The sequence below is a fragment of the Adiantum capillus-veneris genome, chromosome 5 (assembly GCF_014529385.1).
Source record: "Adiantum capillus-veneris isolate H3 chromosome 5, ASM1452938v2, whole genome shotgun sequence".
Classification (NCBI taxonomy): Eukaryota; Viridiplantae; Streptophyta; class Polypodiopsida; order Polypodiales; family Pteridaceae; genus Adiantum; species Adiantum capillus-veneris.
Window position 1 is genome coordinate 21,778,814 of NC_140935.1, and position 16,610 is coordinate 21,795,423.

Below are 16,610 nucleotides of genomic sequence, written 5' to 3' on the forward strand. Positions count from 1 at the left end.
GCGAGCCATTCGTTGGCTAGCCCACAGTAAGGTCCAATAGCTTCAAGTGCCCAAGAAGGGGGGCTTGATAGGTCTCTCTCTCTTGCACCTCAATGAAGTTCATTGAGGTTCAAGCATGTCCAATAGCTTCAAGCATGCCCAAGAAGGCGGGCTCGATAGGTCTCTCTCTCTTGCACCTCAATGAAGTTCATTCTAACAAGGTGATGACACCTTCTCAAGGCAAAGAGAAGTGGAGAAGACTACGCCAACAACACTTGACCATGGAATGCAAATCCGAGCAAGTGCCAGGCTTACAAGCATGCTCATCTTCTTCTCCATCTCCATTACTACGCTAGCTGTCTCCACCTTTGAAGGTATTTGAGGTCTTGGGATTGAGGCCCTACCAAATGTAATTTTGGTGCATGAATCTTTCCATTTTCATGGCATCAATTGGGCTTTGAATAAAACAAAAATCGTATTGTAAACAAGTCTCTCTCAATGTGAGAAGTTATAATACAAAGTCCTTTTGGAGGGGGAACCAGCTCCAAGTAAATTCGGTCCTCAATTGTTGTCGGTCTTAATCTCTCACTCTTTTTCAAGTTATTTTGCATGCTAGCTATGTTGTTTCTCATTATAGACTCCAACCAAGCACTTTCTTTTTGCTCATAAGGAATCTCCTTAATGGAACTAGCTTAATTATGTCACATATGCGAGAGAGGGACATAGCATATTCCTTTTTATGTGAAGCACTTGGGTGAAGCCACTCTTCACAATAGGTGTTCGCTCCTTTGTATCATAGCTCCAATTTTTGAATCAACAAAAATGTCAATTAAAAAATGATAGCGACCAGGCTAAGGCATGGAAGCATCACACATGGGTGAGTGTGTGATAACAATGAGGTGGGAAAGAGTGGGGAAATCATAAGAGGCCATCTAGATTAGGAAGAAGAGAGAACTGATGAAAGGGATTAGTGGTCACACACACATTAACCCCGTGCATGGTCAGAGCAATTTGAGCTCATGGGAGCGAGATTGCATGGTCAGACGGGCGTGACAAAATGGGGTAGATGATGACATGGCAACACTGCAATGTTTGATTGGTGTTGGTGCTGGAGATCGTTGACTTTTCTACAACGAGATGCAGTGGATCCCCCATCCGCATTTGTGTGTGTGTGTGTGTGTGTGTGTGTGTGTGTGTGTGTGTGAGAAGTGCAAGCGAGGGATGGATACCAGAAGCAAGTATTACGAGGAATAAAAGCCCTTGTGAAGACAGTTCCTAGCACTACGAGGGTGAAAATAGAGAGCCAAGAAGAGGAGGGCCGATCTGTATTGGCGCAACTAGCCACTTGATTGAGCTGCTACGTGTGGAGCTACTGTTTGCTTGTCTTAAATTGAAATTTGTTACAAAGAATCGAGATGTTGAGTGGCTCTTGCGGGCTAAAAGCAAGTCACACACTATGTGTGGTGCTTTCCTCGAAGCCACTGTCGCGAGAATTCGAAAGAAAATATGGACGATCGACTATAGCAGTAGAGAGACCGTAATCCGCAAATCAAAAATCGAAATGGAGTGCTTTGATGAGAATGCCACTCCAAAGGGAGATTAAGTAGAAAATAAAGCACTAGTTGATGACTAATCTTCTCAAGAAACAAACATTAATGAAGGGTAGTGGCACATAATGTACTTGCCCAAGCACTAATGATGCTTTAGGACTAGATTTGCATAACCTAATATGCATCCTATATGCCTAATGAATGCAACCAATTAAGCTATTGTTGATGATCGAATGAAGGAATTAATAGGCCTAGAGCGGTGGGATCAACGACGGAGAAGTTTGGGCACAAAACCAAAGGCGTGCGCAGATGTCGGATGCGAAAAAGTAAACAAGGTCACGAAAAGTAAACATGGACACAAAAAGTAAACAAGGACATGGCAAGGGGATAAACAAAATCAACTTTATAATAATATGAATTCGCATAGGTTTCAACAAATTACACGCGCCTGTGTGGTTAACTCATCGAGCTCCCATCCACGAGGTGGTGGATTCGAAACTCAGACCACCACTGGCCGTTGACTTTTTTTGCACCGTTCCCTCGCCTTGAGATCTGTGAGCTTGAATTACCGCCGCCTTGGAGCCCCAGTCCCCGTATCAAATAGCGCTGCCAAGGCCCGCAGCAACTCTAGTGCCCGCTCGCCCATCAAATGGACGCTCTCGATCCACGCCCACTTCTCTAAGTTCTGAGGTGTCGCGTTCGTCACGACCTTTGAAATGCCAAAGATTGCAAAGCGCGCGAAAAGTCGCATGTCGCGTCCAATGCATGCAAGGAAAGTACTCGAGAGCTAGCAATGCGCAGCCGGGCTCATGGATGGGGCGGCAGGCGCAGGTCTCATCCATTCATGGCTTGCCCTTGCAGAGACTGTCGAGCTTCAATGGAGCCGAATTTCGGTAGCAGAATGAGCGGATTAACCATCGGTAACTATCAAAGCTCGATTGCGACAGAGCAGAGTGTTTGATTTTTTATTTGAATCAACCTGCTCTCAAGACAATGGTTGTGTGATGGACTCTTTTGCACTGCAGACATTGAAAAGGAGAACCCGAAAATGCTTATTCGGATATGATGACCAGTCTTAGACTTGTAGATGAGGTGCGATAACTGCAGGTGCTAGGGCTACAAGCAGAATCTGGTCAGGTAAAGATTGGAAAGCCATGTGGTGGCTTTTGAAAGCAAACCACTCTGTGGTGAAGACTTCAGAACAGAGCACAACCTTTCCCTTTGGAGAAGCCCCTGAGAAATGGATGAAAGTGGATCTAGGAGACCCTTTGTTGGGAGCCCCTCCGAAGGCCTTCAGTCCTCAAAAACACTCGAAAAAGATATTCCCTCTCAGGGAAGTTAAGAAGCCCGACAAGAGATCACTAAGGCTTCCCTTGCAAAACCTTAAGCAATCTGAAAAGACTAACAATGAGAATGTGGAGAAAGCTTCATGCAACAAGAAAGGTGTGGATGAAAGCTTTCCAATACCTTCTTCATGGAGAGGGCCTGCAACGCCTAATTCCCATCTTCTTCACGAGAAGAAGTTCAGCATTACAACCATCAGATTGCCCCTGAAAGAAGTTGAGCGTGAGTTGGAGCCCTCCCTTGAAGAGAAACTTAGAATTCTTAAGGAACAAGAGAATTACACACCTCCAAAGCCTAGATATGGAATTATCAAGGTATGCCATGAGAGCCACTACTTCAAGTGAAAGTACATTGTGAATTGTAGCTTCAATGAAAATTAAGCGAGTCTCTCTCAAAGAATTTTACACAAATTAGCCTTGCATGAGAGTCGGGATCCACTCATCTCAGAATGCGTGCTTGTTTAGTCATTCAATGATAGGTAAGCTTGTATTTTTCAGCTATTTGATGTCCGCAGGGACATGATGATTATTGGGCTCATATTTGTCTCATAGTCCATTTTGGCCCTTTTTTAACACTCAGCTTGCCTATGGAAAATGAAGGGCACAACCTCTTATACTTCCTTCAAGCGATGTTCAACGAAAGGGAGAAAATTTTATTTTCTTGGATCTCAACTTGAAAGAGTCTCACTTTGTTGTGCATCTCTTAAATCATTATGATGTTTCTGTCCTACCTTGATCTTACCATCCCTTTAGGAGTGTGATTCCACATTTAAAAAATGAATGTCCTATATTCGTGGTGACATATGTGAAGGTGATCATCTTAGCTGTATCATAATTTCACTATTATGCCATCAACTTGAGCACTTGGTTTGCTGCTTTTGCTCTTCCAAGCCTCTAGGGTTTCAGATTTTTATGCATTATTTCTCCAGATCTGGCCTCATCATTGCAGTTAATGGAAGTTCTGAAATGCTGAAACAGAGCTTAGAGCACGATGAGAAGCAGAGGGAACCTTCTGAAGCTGAGAAAAAACTTTGCAACTGGATATCGTTGGAGATCAAGCCACTAATTGGCCGCCTTGAAGGTAACTTCATTTAAAATAATTTGGGCTAGTAAGATGTTCAAGCATATAAGCTCTCAGACATGCTGTCTTGAGGGTAACTTCTTTTCAAGTAATTAGTATGTTGTTCTGGTTAGAAGCTCTCCTTGCAGGCATGCCAACAGTTGATGTATTGCTATCTTCAGCATCACATGCAATTTTTATCTACTGTTTGCACAAAATCTAGTAAATTACCCAATCAAGGCCTTCAACTTCGTATCTATTGTAATTATGTGCCTTTGTTGAATTTTACTCAAGAAATTGTAATCTAGTACATTAGCCTTGGAATCAAGAGACTTTGACCTCGTATCTATTGTAATTATGTGTGTTTGTTGAATTTTACTCAAGAATTGTGAGGATGTTAGTTACTGAGGTAATGCTTTAGTATTTAGTTTTAACAGAATATTGCGTTTCGTTCAAAGCAGGAAGTAGACGATCAACGTCTTCAATTGGCAAGAAACTGAATGCCAAATCTAAGCGTTTGACTCTCTGGTAAACTCAGAGATCTTAGTACTTTTGTTTCATGCTGATCTATATGTATGCCATTCAGCAATTAAGTTATGTGTGCAAAGCTAATTGTCAGGAAACACCTACCCAGTATTATGTTCAAGTTGGACGTTCTTCAAAGAATGCCCCATTGACATATGTGCGCTTGTCTGGACGTGACATTCCCTCCCACTGAAGCGATTTAATGGCATCTGTGTAGTTTACTGGTAGGTATGGATTTTAGAAGGGTAGACTATGCTTTCCATGTCCCTTATGCTTGCCTTACCTTTAGAACTCTTAAAAAGAGAATCTCTCTACTGCTAAGGCATTCCTGAGAATGTTAGTCTGTGGTTGTTCTTTTACGTTGTTTGTTAGATTAATTTTTTCGACATTAATCTTGTACCTTACCGCAACTTGTGTGCCCTTGAGGTGTTTCTTATTGACATGGCTTTATCTCGTCAAAAAACAACATTTTCGCGTGGTCGCAGCTATTTAGCTGTATTCATCCCTTATGATCGGTGTAGCATTCTCAGGGGTGGTCCAAGACTGCCTTACCCTCGTCATAATTCGCAAATGCTTTGTTGCTCATCATTGGAGGCAGCTTTTTATCAATGAAAAAGGGCGTTGAATATGATCTTTTTTATTCACTGGACTGAAAAATTGCAAAGGAATTAAAGTGGATTGTTCATGATTCTTCCTCTGTAGGGCGATGTTACATGCTTTGCAAATGGTTACGAATGGCAACTTGCTAAACCTATGCATTGTGTTTGAGCCCATTGTGTTGTGTTGGAAATGGTTGGACTTACGTTCCCTCCTATGGATTTGGCAATTGAATGGGAGTAACGATGATTGCAGTCTTCGACTCCCACGAGCTCGAGGCTTTGTCTCAGTAGCGACTTCAAGAAGCCAAAGGATCTAGCGGGAGGGAACTGTGGGGGCACGTCAATGATTGGTTCGGTCCTTCATTATCCCCAATATTACGCCATGGGTTATATGTCACATCCAACTGATTAAGGTCTGTAACGGGAGGGCACCATGTGCCAACTGGAAAGAATAGATTGGAACATACTTTTAGCACTTCAAAATAACTGAACTAAAAGAGCGAGAGAGAATCCACATAAGAGACTCGGAGTGGCGGAGTTCCACTCCTAGATGATACTGGTCCCAAACCTTGGCGCCCCTTTCGGTATTTCTTTATATTGCTCTAGCAAGGTACAAGTTCTGGGATTGTGCTCTGCTTCCCCGCAAGGTGGAATGCCAAAGTGAGAGCCTTGCACACATTTAAAGGCCCTTTGCCTCTCCCAAAAGCAGTTACATGAAAAGCAGTGCTTCTAAAAGCTTCAGGACCAAAATCTGGCTCTCCAAAAGCTTCCAGTAAAAGTCAGGGAAATCCGTATTGCAACATCAGAATTTTTGGGACTGTCCATACAATCTTCCTCCTGCGGTTGGGTGTCTTTTGTTGGCTCTTTTTAGGGTTTAGGCCCCTCGGCCATTGATATGCAAGTTGGAAGGGTTATGATTTTAATCCTAACCCCTTAGTCTTCAGTAAAGGGTTTTAGGCCGCTCGGCCGGCTTCAATAAGATGATCAGATTTGCTTTTGCTGATAGGTTGATCTTCACGTTGCCAGATTGTGACAAGGTTGCTAAGATAATTTGAGATCAACTTGCTTCCTTATATGATTGAGTGTCTCCCATGAAACGGGTTGCTTGGGAGGTGTAGTTGAGGACCTTTGATGACAAGCAGACAACCATGAGAGAACATGTCACTCTGAGTACGGGAAAGTGAACTGCGTGTACTGGCTTCTCTCGATCACTTGCAGATTCTCCGTCGGAAGGGCTCCTTGCTACTAGCGTTGGCAAATCTGAGAAGCTGAGAGAGAGCGTGTGTTGCTTTTTTAGTCTCCCGCAACACACGCTCTCTCAGCTTCTCAGATTAGCCAACGCTAGTAGCAAGGAGCCCTTCCATTTTGTGAAGATTAAGAAGGTCTCACAACCTTGTCTCAGTCCCCTTATTAGCTTCATGGCTGAAATCAATATGGACTTACAATTTCTTTCCTCCCCCTTAATAGTGTGACTACTTCCATTAGAAGATTTAAAAGAAATTTTTCTTTCTTCACAATCAATCAAGACGTGATTTTCAATCATCCAGGACATGCCAATAATTAAGTCATGCACACCCATGTGTATGACATAAAAATTGCTTTTATGATTTTGACCATTCAAAGAAAAAGATAGATTTTCAATTAGGCCTTTTGTGAGATTTTTATTTCCACTAGCTAATTCTATAGTTCTTTTAATTTCTTGGATTAATTTTATATTTAGTCTCTCTAGCAATTTTGTGTACAGTCTATTGTGAGTGATCGAGATCCTCGCATGACATAATTTTTTTGGCGTGCTTTGTTTGATAAACTTGGCACAAAGTTAAGTTTTTCTTTTGCATATCATCCTTAAATGGATTGGGCAGAGTGAGATTGCCAATTCCACAATATTGGATATGTTGAAATTCTATTTGTCGGACAGACAGTCTGACTGGGAGAAGTATTTGCCCCTTGTCGAGTACGCGTATAACAATACCGAACATTCGTCTATGGGGAAGGCACCCTTTGAGATTCTTTATGGTAAGTCTTTGCTTCCACTGATCCTTTTGACTAAGGATAACGGATGAGTTTGTCTGGGATTTGGACGCGGCGTACGGACAAGTTAAGAGAGCAATCTTGTGCTCTTAAGAAAAACATAAGAAAGCTGCGGACACTCATATAGAAGGAATCTGGATTTAACGGTGGGTCAATTGGTCTTACTCAAGTTTGAGAAGGCGAGACTAAAGAAACAAGCCACTCATAAAGGGAAAGTGATAAAACTTTCCAATTGTTATTATGGGTCGTTTAAGATATTTGAATAAGTGAACGATGTGACGATCCGATTAGATCTACCATCTAATTGGAAGATCCACAATGCTTTCCATTTTAGTTTACTCCAGCCATGTGTGGGACCGATTAGATCTACCATCTAATTGGAAGATCCACAATGCTTTCCATTTTAGTTTACTCCAGCCATATGTGGGACCGCCTCCAAGTGAGCTTATTGCTGAGGAACCTCTTGAGGTCGAGGAAACGGAAGAAATTGTGAGCTTTGTCCTAGAGTCAGTAGAGTTCGAGTCAAGGATAGAATAGGTGGAATTATCCCACATGTATTGGTGCAAGGCTGTAGAGCTACTTAAAGCTCATTTCATGAATAAACAAACCCATTCCATTTTGCATTACGTCTCTCTTGTTAATGGTGAGCTTGTGATGGCTTAGCAACTACTCAAGTTCGTGTTTATGAGTCCAAGTTAATTGATCTTGGAACCTAATTTGCTTGAGTGATAATCTAGTCGACACACTCACTTGTGTGCACGATGTTTGTCTTTTATCCACCCTAGCTAGCACGATCTCATTCCCATCAAGTGGTATCAGAGCTACATGGTTTGCTAGCTAATGCATTTGTGTGTTAGTGATTAGCATTCTCTAATTAAATTTTGTAATTACACACTTGATTTCTCTTGTTTTTTATTAAGTATTAGCAGCAAAAAGATACACAATCGCATTGCGAATCTCATGGACTTTGGGCACGTTCATTGTGAGCCACTATCCTCATCCATGAGAGAAACTCGTGATTAGTAGCAAATTAGTGTTTGCCTTAATTAACATTTGCATTTAGATTGCTTTTTTGTGTCGATTTTTGCATAGTTCGCCTCTTCAATTAATTTCATCTAACTCATTTTCTTCTTGCATCACCCACATAATCTCGAAGTGCTCATCGCATGCTTTCTATAGAGCCTTCAAACTCTGAATTCTGAGCCCGTGAGCACCTCCAATCACCATCCTCAATTTTACCTATTATTAGGTGTGCGTGCATGTGTGCGTGTGTGTGTGTGTGTGTGTGTGTGTGTGTGTGTGTGTGGGGAGCCCTGCTAAGTTGAGTTTCTAATTTGCTATTTTCTGCTTTCCTAACACAAGAGGCCTTGTGGCCTTGTGGCTTGATGCATTGAATCTAATTCGAGGGTGGACGTGGTCCCATGCTCGATTTGGGTTGCCTATTCTAGGGGAGAGCGGACGGACGCGAAAATTCCACTCAATTGGGCTTAATGTCCCAGGCGGGTCCGCAACCGGAGACTCACATGCATAACGTTTTTTTTGGAAGCCCGCAAGGTGTCTACCGAAACCTTGCACGCGCTTAGTCGAAGGGTTGCCTACTGCCCGCTCCATAAGCCCCTGATCCCGTGACACCACAAGTCTCCAAAGCAAGGATTGCCCCCACAATCAAGAGCTCCCTCTTGCTAAAACCCTGCCTCCTAACCAAGCCCTCATTCCCATGTCCCAAGGGCCTCCTATCTCAAGGTTGGCTCACACTCCCCTAAGGACAAGTTCCCACTTGTAGTAAAGCTGAAGCCATCAAACTTCAAAGCTTCAACAAGGCAAGTCCTAAGATCATCAACCAAAAGTTTATGTGAAGAGTGACTTCACCTCGAGTGAAGAGGTACTTCACATTGAAGGGAAATTTTAAAGAGCACATTAAAACTGAAAAATCTTGCACTCAAGCACAATTTCTTGCAATGTATGTCACTACATCCATCATTAAGGAGGATAATTGTGCTATTGTATGGAATCCAAACACTGGCCTTGGCGAGTCTCCGAGTGCAAAGACCGCTCCAAGGCACCATGGGGAAATTCAAAGGTTCACTTCGAGGGGAGGGAAAGTCGGGGACACCATCATTAGCATCCGCATTAGCACTTTTACATCAGTATTTTTGCATTGCATTTATTTTTCAATAAAATGCCTGATTGCACAACAAAAGGGAGGAAAGAAGCACTGTAACAAACTTGGACACTCCAAGTCAAGATTCTACCGCGACACAGCAGAGGTTCACTTCAAAACAATTCACAGTTCATAATTGATTCGACACGGCCCGTGGCGGAGTTCCGTGCCTAGAGATATTGGCCGCAAAGACTGGCGGCCCTTTCGGTATTTCTTTTTGTATTAAACTGTGTTCAAACTTCAAAGTACAAGAGAGTGGGAGAGTTCTCACTCTCAGACTCTGCGTTCAAATGCTCTATTGCTTTTCCTGCTTTGTTCTCGCGATCAAATTTTGCTTCTCTTTCTTTGTGCTCACGATCTATGGCTTCCATTCTTTCTGTGTATTTACATTCTATGGCTGCCATTCTTTCTGCTTCTCTTGCTTCGCGCTTTAACTTCGTGTCCAACATCATCTTGTCGAAAGCCTCCATAGGAGTTAGTGCAATCCTTGGCGTAGATGGGGAAGAGGGAGGGTCGGAAAAACCTCCTGGTGGGGAAAATTCTTCTTCGCCACTTTCATGCTCATCAACTCCATGTGAAGTATCCATTCCGCTTCGAGTGATGACCATCTATTGAAGTCGTGGGTTCTTGTGGGGTCGTGTGGTCTTAGGTTCTTAAGTTCACAAGGAACTTGGGTTCTTGGGGGTCTTGAGTTCTTCAGGTTCTTGCGGGTCTTGGGTTCTTGAGGTTCTTGAGTTCTTGAGTTCTTGAGGTTCTTCTTTCACTTGCAGTCTGTGTTAGAGAAAGATCTTCTCTTCACCCAAGCTATTTTCTTCCCTGCGGGCGCACCCCTTAGTGGCCTTGCGTTCACACCGAGCTTTTTCCCGCCTCACGTTGATTGGCTGGCTGCTAAGTGCACGGTCCGCTCTCAATGAGTGAAAAGAGGCACAAGGGGAGGCTGGACAAACCCTTCTTTCCCGGTTTCCTGTCACTCTTCAAAAACACGATTAGGAATCGACACCCCCAAGAGGACTTGGGTTCTTGTGGTTCTTGAGTGATACAGAACACTACCAAAGCTTTGATACCAATGTAAGGTGCAACGGAAATGAATGTTGAACTTTGCTCAAGATGAGTACTCCAAATTGTGCTCAAGGTTCCTTTTACTTATGGAAGGGAGAGCCTTCCGTTCTTTAATGAGAGAATGCAATGGACACAAACAAAGTGAATGGACACTGTGAGTGAAGGTGCTGAGACTGAGAGATAGAGAGAGAAGAGAATACGACACCAGAATGTTGTCAAACCCTCCTTCGAAGGGCCCCACTCTCTATGGCGAGAGCGGTCTACTTATGATGGCACAAATCTCTATAATGCTTGGACTTGCCGACGATGTCGATGACGACGAGATGGGCTGAATCTGAAAATGCTAAGGACTGAAATCTGCAAATCTTTATCTGCTGAATTCTGACTCTATGACAATGACAATGTCGATGGCGACGATGCGACGACGACGCGTTGAATACGCAGATGCTGAAATCTACGTTTTCTAGGCTGAAACTGCAAACTTCACGGGATCTGACCGTGCGGCAAGGATCTTCTGCGGGAAGGTGAGATCTGCGAGGTTTGTGGGTTCTTCTACGGGTTCTAAATGCTGAAAACTCGAAACGCTGATACTTGTGGGATTCCGTTGCGAAGAGATGCAAAAATGCTGAAGTGTCTTGCAGATGCAAAAACGCTAGGACTGAAATTGGTCTTGCTGTGGAGAATCTGCTAACGTTGGGGAGTCTGTTGCTTCTTGCTGTCGCCAGGCTGTTGTCAAAGCAAAAACGCTGGCTGATCTGAGGTTTTGTCCAAAAAGCTAGCCCATCTGCCAAGGAGCAAAAACGCTAGGGTTCTTGGGGGTTCTGCTGAGAAGTTGCCTGTTGAGCGAGTGCTCTTGTTGCCTCTTCTGCCAGAAAGTGCTAGTGCTAGGTTTCTACTTATATAAACTTAGCAAAATTGCCCTACCTACTTTCCAACAAAAGTCACTTAAAAATAATAAGTGAAAAATGTCCAAAATAGGGAAAATAGGTCTATGCATCGTAAAAATGCTACTGATGGGATCTGATTGGAATCTGATGGTCATGCTGTGTGCAACCAGAGGATATGCATCTAATCTAAGTGTCTGGACATGCACTGTCTGCGAACAGACTCACAAAAGTGGCAGATCACTTTTTATTCTAGACTGACTTGATTGAATTGAACCCTGGTCATGCTGTAGCTTGTCCACAGACACATAGGGTTGGATGTGTCACGTGACATACCAGCTCCTCATTCTGTATTCGACTGAATATATTTGCAAAATCTATATGTGTGGCATATTGATTGACCATATCCTCGAAGCTTTTATGGTGTATCACGGAAATAGCCAGAACCAACGGCTTCCGGGACAAAGCATCCGCCACCAAGTTCTTCTGTTCTTGTACATGGACAATCTGGAAGTGAAATTGTGACAAGATATTCGCCCACCGCATCTGCTTTTTCGATAGCTGCTTCTGTGACAAGAAGTTGCTGCTTCTGTACTCTCTGAAAATCCTATCCATCATTCGATTGAAAGTCGCTGGAGCATTGGGAAGGCGCATCACCAAAAATTCATATAAACCGAAGCTCGTCCAAAAAGCTGTCTTGTAGACATCTCCTGGCGTGATTCTGATCTAATGATATCCGCTTTTCAAATCAATCCTGCTGAAACAAGAAGATCTCTGTAGTCGGTCAAGAATATCATCGATCCTCGGAATCGAAAATCTGTTCTTGATGGTGATTTTATTGAGAGCTCTGTAATCAATGCACATTTCTAAGATCCGTCTTTCTTTAAAACCAACAACACCGAAGAGCAATAGTGTGAAGTACTCGGCTAGATAAGACCCTTTTCCAAGAGGTCTTTCACTTGGTTTACAATCTCTTCATTCTGGTTTCGGCTAACATGATAAGATGGCCGATCGGTGGTGTGCTTCCAGGTAACATATCAATAGTGTGATCCTTAGGACGAGATGGTGGCAACTCGCCTAGCAGGTCCTCAGAAAAGCAATCGACATGAGTGTGGAGAAAATCCAGGTGTTCTTTTTCGAGGTCAAAACATGTTCGACCTGCAATCATCATTCAGTTCTCTCCAAAAAATCGAGTAAAGAAACTGAATTTTATCAAATACAATCTCTCTGCCCTTCATTTGTCAAAGTCGCTTTCTCAGCCCGATAATCAGCCACGGCGTTGTTCTTGTGGTACCAAGGGATTTCGAGGAGGACGTCACAACCTTCCTAAGGGCATTACGTAGAGGTTTTCATATCCTAACTACCCTTGACATTGCAAACGAAGTTTGCCAATGATTGGGGTAATGGCAACATCCCGTCCGGGTGCCGCTAGAACTGCCTCCACCTATGGCCTTAGCCTGTCGGGCGTAATTCCAAGTCGAGCCGCCAATTCAAGAAGTTGGCCTTGGCTCCTCCATCCAAGAAAATGAGGGCTTCCTGATCTTTCACTTTGCCCCAAGTGCGTCAAAGTTTTGTACTTTCATTCATTTGATTCGGTTCGTGCTCCACTTCAACCTGTCGGCGCAATTTTCGGAGGTTCTGCCACATGTCACTGGCCAGCCACGTCATCAGTTTGTGACAGGAATCCATAAGTGCCACGAGAAAAGGATTGGATTTCCCGGTAGAAGAGAAATCGGCCACGCTCTGATACCACTATAACAAACTTGGACACTCCAAGTCAAGATTCTACCGCGACACTGCAAAGATTCACTTCAAAACAGTTCACAGTTCACGAATATTCGACATGGCTTGGCGGAGTTCCGTGCCTATAGATATTGGCCCCAAAGCCTGGCCCCCCTTTCGGTATTTCTTTTTGTATTAATTTGTGTTCAAAGTACAAGAGAGCGGGAGGGTTTTCACTCTCATACTCTTCATCCAAATGCTTTGAGAAGTGAGGGCCTAACCACGTATTTAAAGGTTACAAGGGATGCCCAAAAGCTGTCAATTTTAAAAGCCACTTAAAATAAAGCAACTAATCCCAATAGCTTCTCAATTTTTCTTGCGTAGAATTCAGCTTGCGTAAAAAGCAGATTTCTGTACAGCCATGCCTCGTCAGCTTGCTGTCACGTTTTGCGCCCAAATCATGGAAGTCAGTACGGTATGCCACGTCAGCATGTCAGCGCTTTTTCCGGGAATGTCTACTAGCCGGGTTCAAAGTACAAGAGAGCGGGAGGGTTCTCACTCTCAGACTCTTCGTCCAAATGCTTTGAGAAGTGAGGGCCTAACCACGTATTTAAAGGTTACAAGGGATGCCCAAAAGCAGAGCCCCAAAAGCTGTCAATTTTAAAAGCCACTTAAAATAAAGCAACTAATCCCAAAAGCTTCTCATTTTTCTTGCGTAGAATTCAGCTTGCATAAAAAGCAGATTTCTGTACAGCCATGCCTCGTCAGCTTGCTGTCACGTTTTGCGTCCAAATCACGGAAGTCCGTACGGTATGCCACGTCAGCATGTCAGCGCTTTTCGGGGAATGTCTACCAGCCGGGTAGTGTGTGTGTGCGCTCCGTTGCCCAACTGTAATTGTGTCCAGGGCCATGTCATGCCACGTCACCCATTTGTGACAAGCACTCATTCAAGGAGACGACATGGATACATAGACAAAGACCATGAGGCAGTTGAAGACAAAGCTTTGACGAAGACGAAGATTTTGCTCTTGGATTAGAGCGTTGTTTTTGCTCTTGGATTGAAGTGTTATGCTGTTTGTCTCTCGGATTGGGGATGTATGTTATCTGTGTGTAAGGTGCAGCGGAAGTGAATGTTGAACTTTGCTCAAGATGAGTGCTCCGAACTGTGCTCAAGGTTCCTTTTACTTAGGGAAGGGAGAGCCTTTCGTTCTTTAATGAGAGGGTGCAATGGACACAAACAACAGAAGAGAATACGACACCGGGAAGTTGTCAAACCCTCCTCCAAGGGCGCCACTCTCGATGGCGAGAGTGGTCTATGCTATTGATTGCACAAATCTCTACAATACTTTGGACTTGCCGACGATGTCGACGAGATGAGGAGGACGACGAGACGGTGGGAATGCTAAGGGGTTGAAATCTGCAATGAATCTAAGTACTGCTATGCCGAGGACGACGGTGCTGATCTGCTACTGGAATCGCTGAAGTCATACTGTCTAAAAACGTTGGCTGTGTTGGGTTAAAGGCCTAAATAACCCCTTTTTTGTACATTTTTATCCTTTGTCCAGGAACCTGGACACATTTTTTAAAGGTCACTTATAATAAAAGTGGGAAAACCCAAAACTCAATTATTGAGTTTTTCCCAAAAACGTAAGCTCTCTCTCTCTCCCTCTTCGTTCTGCTAGCGCTTCCCTTCTACAGCACAGTGCCTCCGCTTAAAGCCTCAATGCCTGCACATCTTCGCGCGCTCTATCACTTGCACACACCGCCGCGCGCTCATCAATTGGTATCAGAGCCAGATTAGGGTTTCAGAAGCTTTGCACAGGTGGCTGGACAACAGGCAAAAGGCTTCTCTCGCGTCAAATTTCCGCTTTCATCGCGAAGCCCCTTGCTGTCGGTGTCACCTAGGGTGATTAGGGTTCCCAAAACAGCCTAAAACAGGCTGAAATTAGGTCACAACAGGTAAAAACCAGAAAATTACAGGTCAAAACAGCAAAACGCAGGTGTTCTAAATCGATTCCCGTCAATGCCCCTTGCTTTTCCAACTCAAAACAGGTCCATTTGATGCAAATTGATGTGCCAAAACAGTGAATTTGCAAAAAATTCAGAATTGGACTGTTTTTATGTACACAAATTGAGGTTTATGTACGCCTTTTGTGGGTTTATGCAAGTACGCATTGGGGATACTTGTTAATTGCTGAAATTTTCAGCACATTGTATGCAACGTGCGGTACATTATGATCACTGGAAATTTCAGATTTTGTGTAGACACTTTCTGTTGCATTTTTATCCGTGCAAATGGCCTCTACTTCCTCGTCGTCTGATGCCAAGAGCTTGATGGAAATCAAGCGATTTGACGGTACAGGTTTCGACCTATGGCATGACAGGATGCAAGGGATTTTGTTCCTCAAGGATTGTGAGGATGCCCTTTTGGTTGTAAAGCCTGAGGATATGCTGGATGAGGATTGGGCCAAGCTCAACAAAAGGGCAAAGGCCTACATCAAAATGGCTGTGACTGATGACATTCTGGTGGACATAAAGGGCTTGGACAGTACACATGCAATTTGGCATAAGTTGAAGGCCACTTATGAGAATGCCACCCCTGTGAATCAGGTGCATTTGATGCGCAAACTGGTGAACATGATGCTTGACGAATGTGACCAAAACTCTACGCGAGCACTCGCCACATTGGGCGCATAGATGTTCAGGAAACCCACTAGGCCACCCTGAACTTGCATAGTAATCCACTGAGCCCTACCTGGCACAATAATCCCTCTGCCCACAATGGCCTGCTGCAATGAGTCCGTAATAGTCATACATACCCCACCCTGGATGCCTCCAGGTCCAAAAGCAGCTGACCAAAAAGTATCATATCGTCCACGCAAAAGCTGACCACATCGCCGAATGCGGCTCTCACACAGATGGTGCTCCTGAAGCATAAGGAGATCAATCTCTCCTCCCACAAGGCAACGTTGAAGCTCCTGACGCAATCGGCCCCGCTGACATTGAAACTGGGGCCCACCTAGTCCCTGCACGTTCCATGAGACAATCCTCATGGGGAGCGAGAGAGAACAGATGCCTGTCGCAGCAGCTAGACAGGCTATCTTTGAGGCTGGCTTGGATGGGGAGTAATCCGCATCCGAGCGTCCTCTAGATAGGCGTGACTGCAATGAGTGCCTAGCCCAAGCCCAAGCAGAGCGAGCCGTGGGTAAAGCAACCTCCTCTGTCCAGGAGTCCTCATGAATGTATATATAGCAAGGCAAACACTGTGTATCAACAAAGAAGTAAACCACAATGTGCCTACATCCTGTTGAGTCTGGGGGTGTCACCGCAAACTTGGCCAATGGCCACAAAGTCTGTAGCATGTCTGTAACTCCTAGTTCTCCCATGTGGTGAGAGAACTCTAGGACCTGTATATGCAACCATCCCAACACTGAGTCAAGAGTCCACTTTGGCTGGGCCCTGCCAAAAGGGGGAAGGAGAAACCAACTGCTGAGTCCAAGGCCTCTGTCCCCCTAGCGGCAAGGAACAGAGCATGGACCCTGAAGCAGGCTGCCTCATGGTCTGCTGAGGGATCGTCGAGAAAACGAGTGAAGCCGTAGTCTAAGAAGTCCCAGCGGCGCCGGATGTCAATGCTCGTCAGACCACGAGGGATAGTTGCAAGGGAAGATGTCTGTACCTGTAGAGGGGGCCGTAAGAA

The 16,610-nt window shown here is 44.3% G+C and overlaps 1 protein-coding gene across 1 annotated transcript in view; it reads left to right on the forward strand.

Annotated features, from left to right (window-relative positions):
- The first annotated feature begins 2,190 nt into the window (after positions 1 to 2,190).
- LOC147456989 (uncharacterized) overlaps positions 2,191 to 16,610 on the forward strand; it is a 53,944-nt gene continuing 39,524 nt past the window's right edge. Inside the window, exons 1-4 of the mRNA XM_086512042.1 lie at positions 2,191 to 2,449; positions 2,555 to 3,187; positions 3,851 to 3,953; positions 4,394 to 4,460. Coding sequence (XP_086368168.1) covers positions 2,684 to 3,187; positions 3,851 to 3,953; positions 4,394 to 4,460 — 674 coding nt within the window. The 5' untranslated portion in view covers positions 2,191 to 2,449; positions 2,555 to 2,683. The remainder of the gene's footprint in view (positions 2,450 to 2,554; positions 3,188 to 3,850; positions 3,954 to 4,393; positions 4,461 to 16,610) is intronic.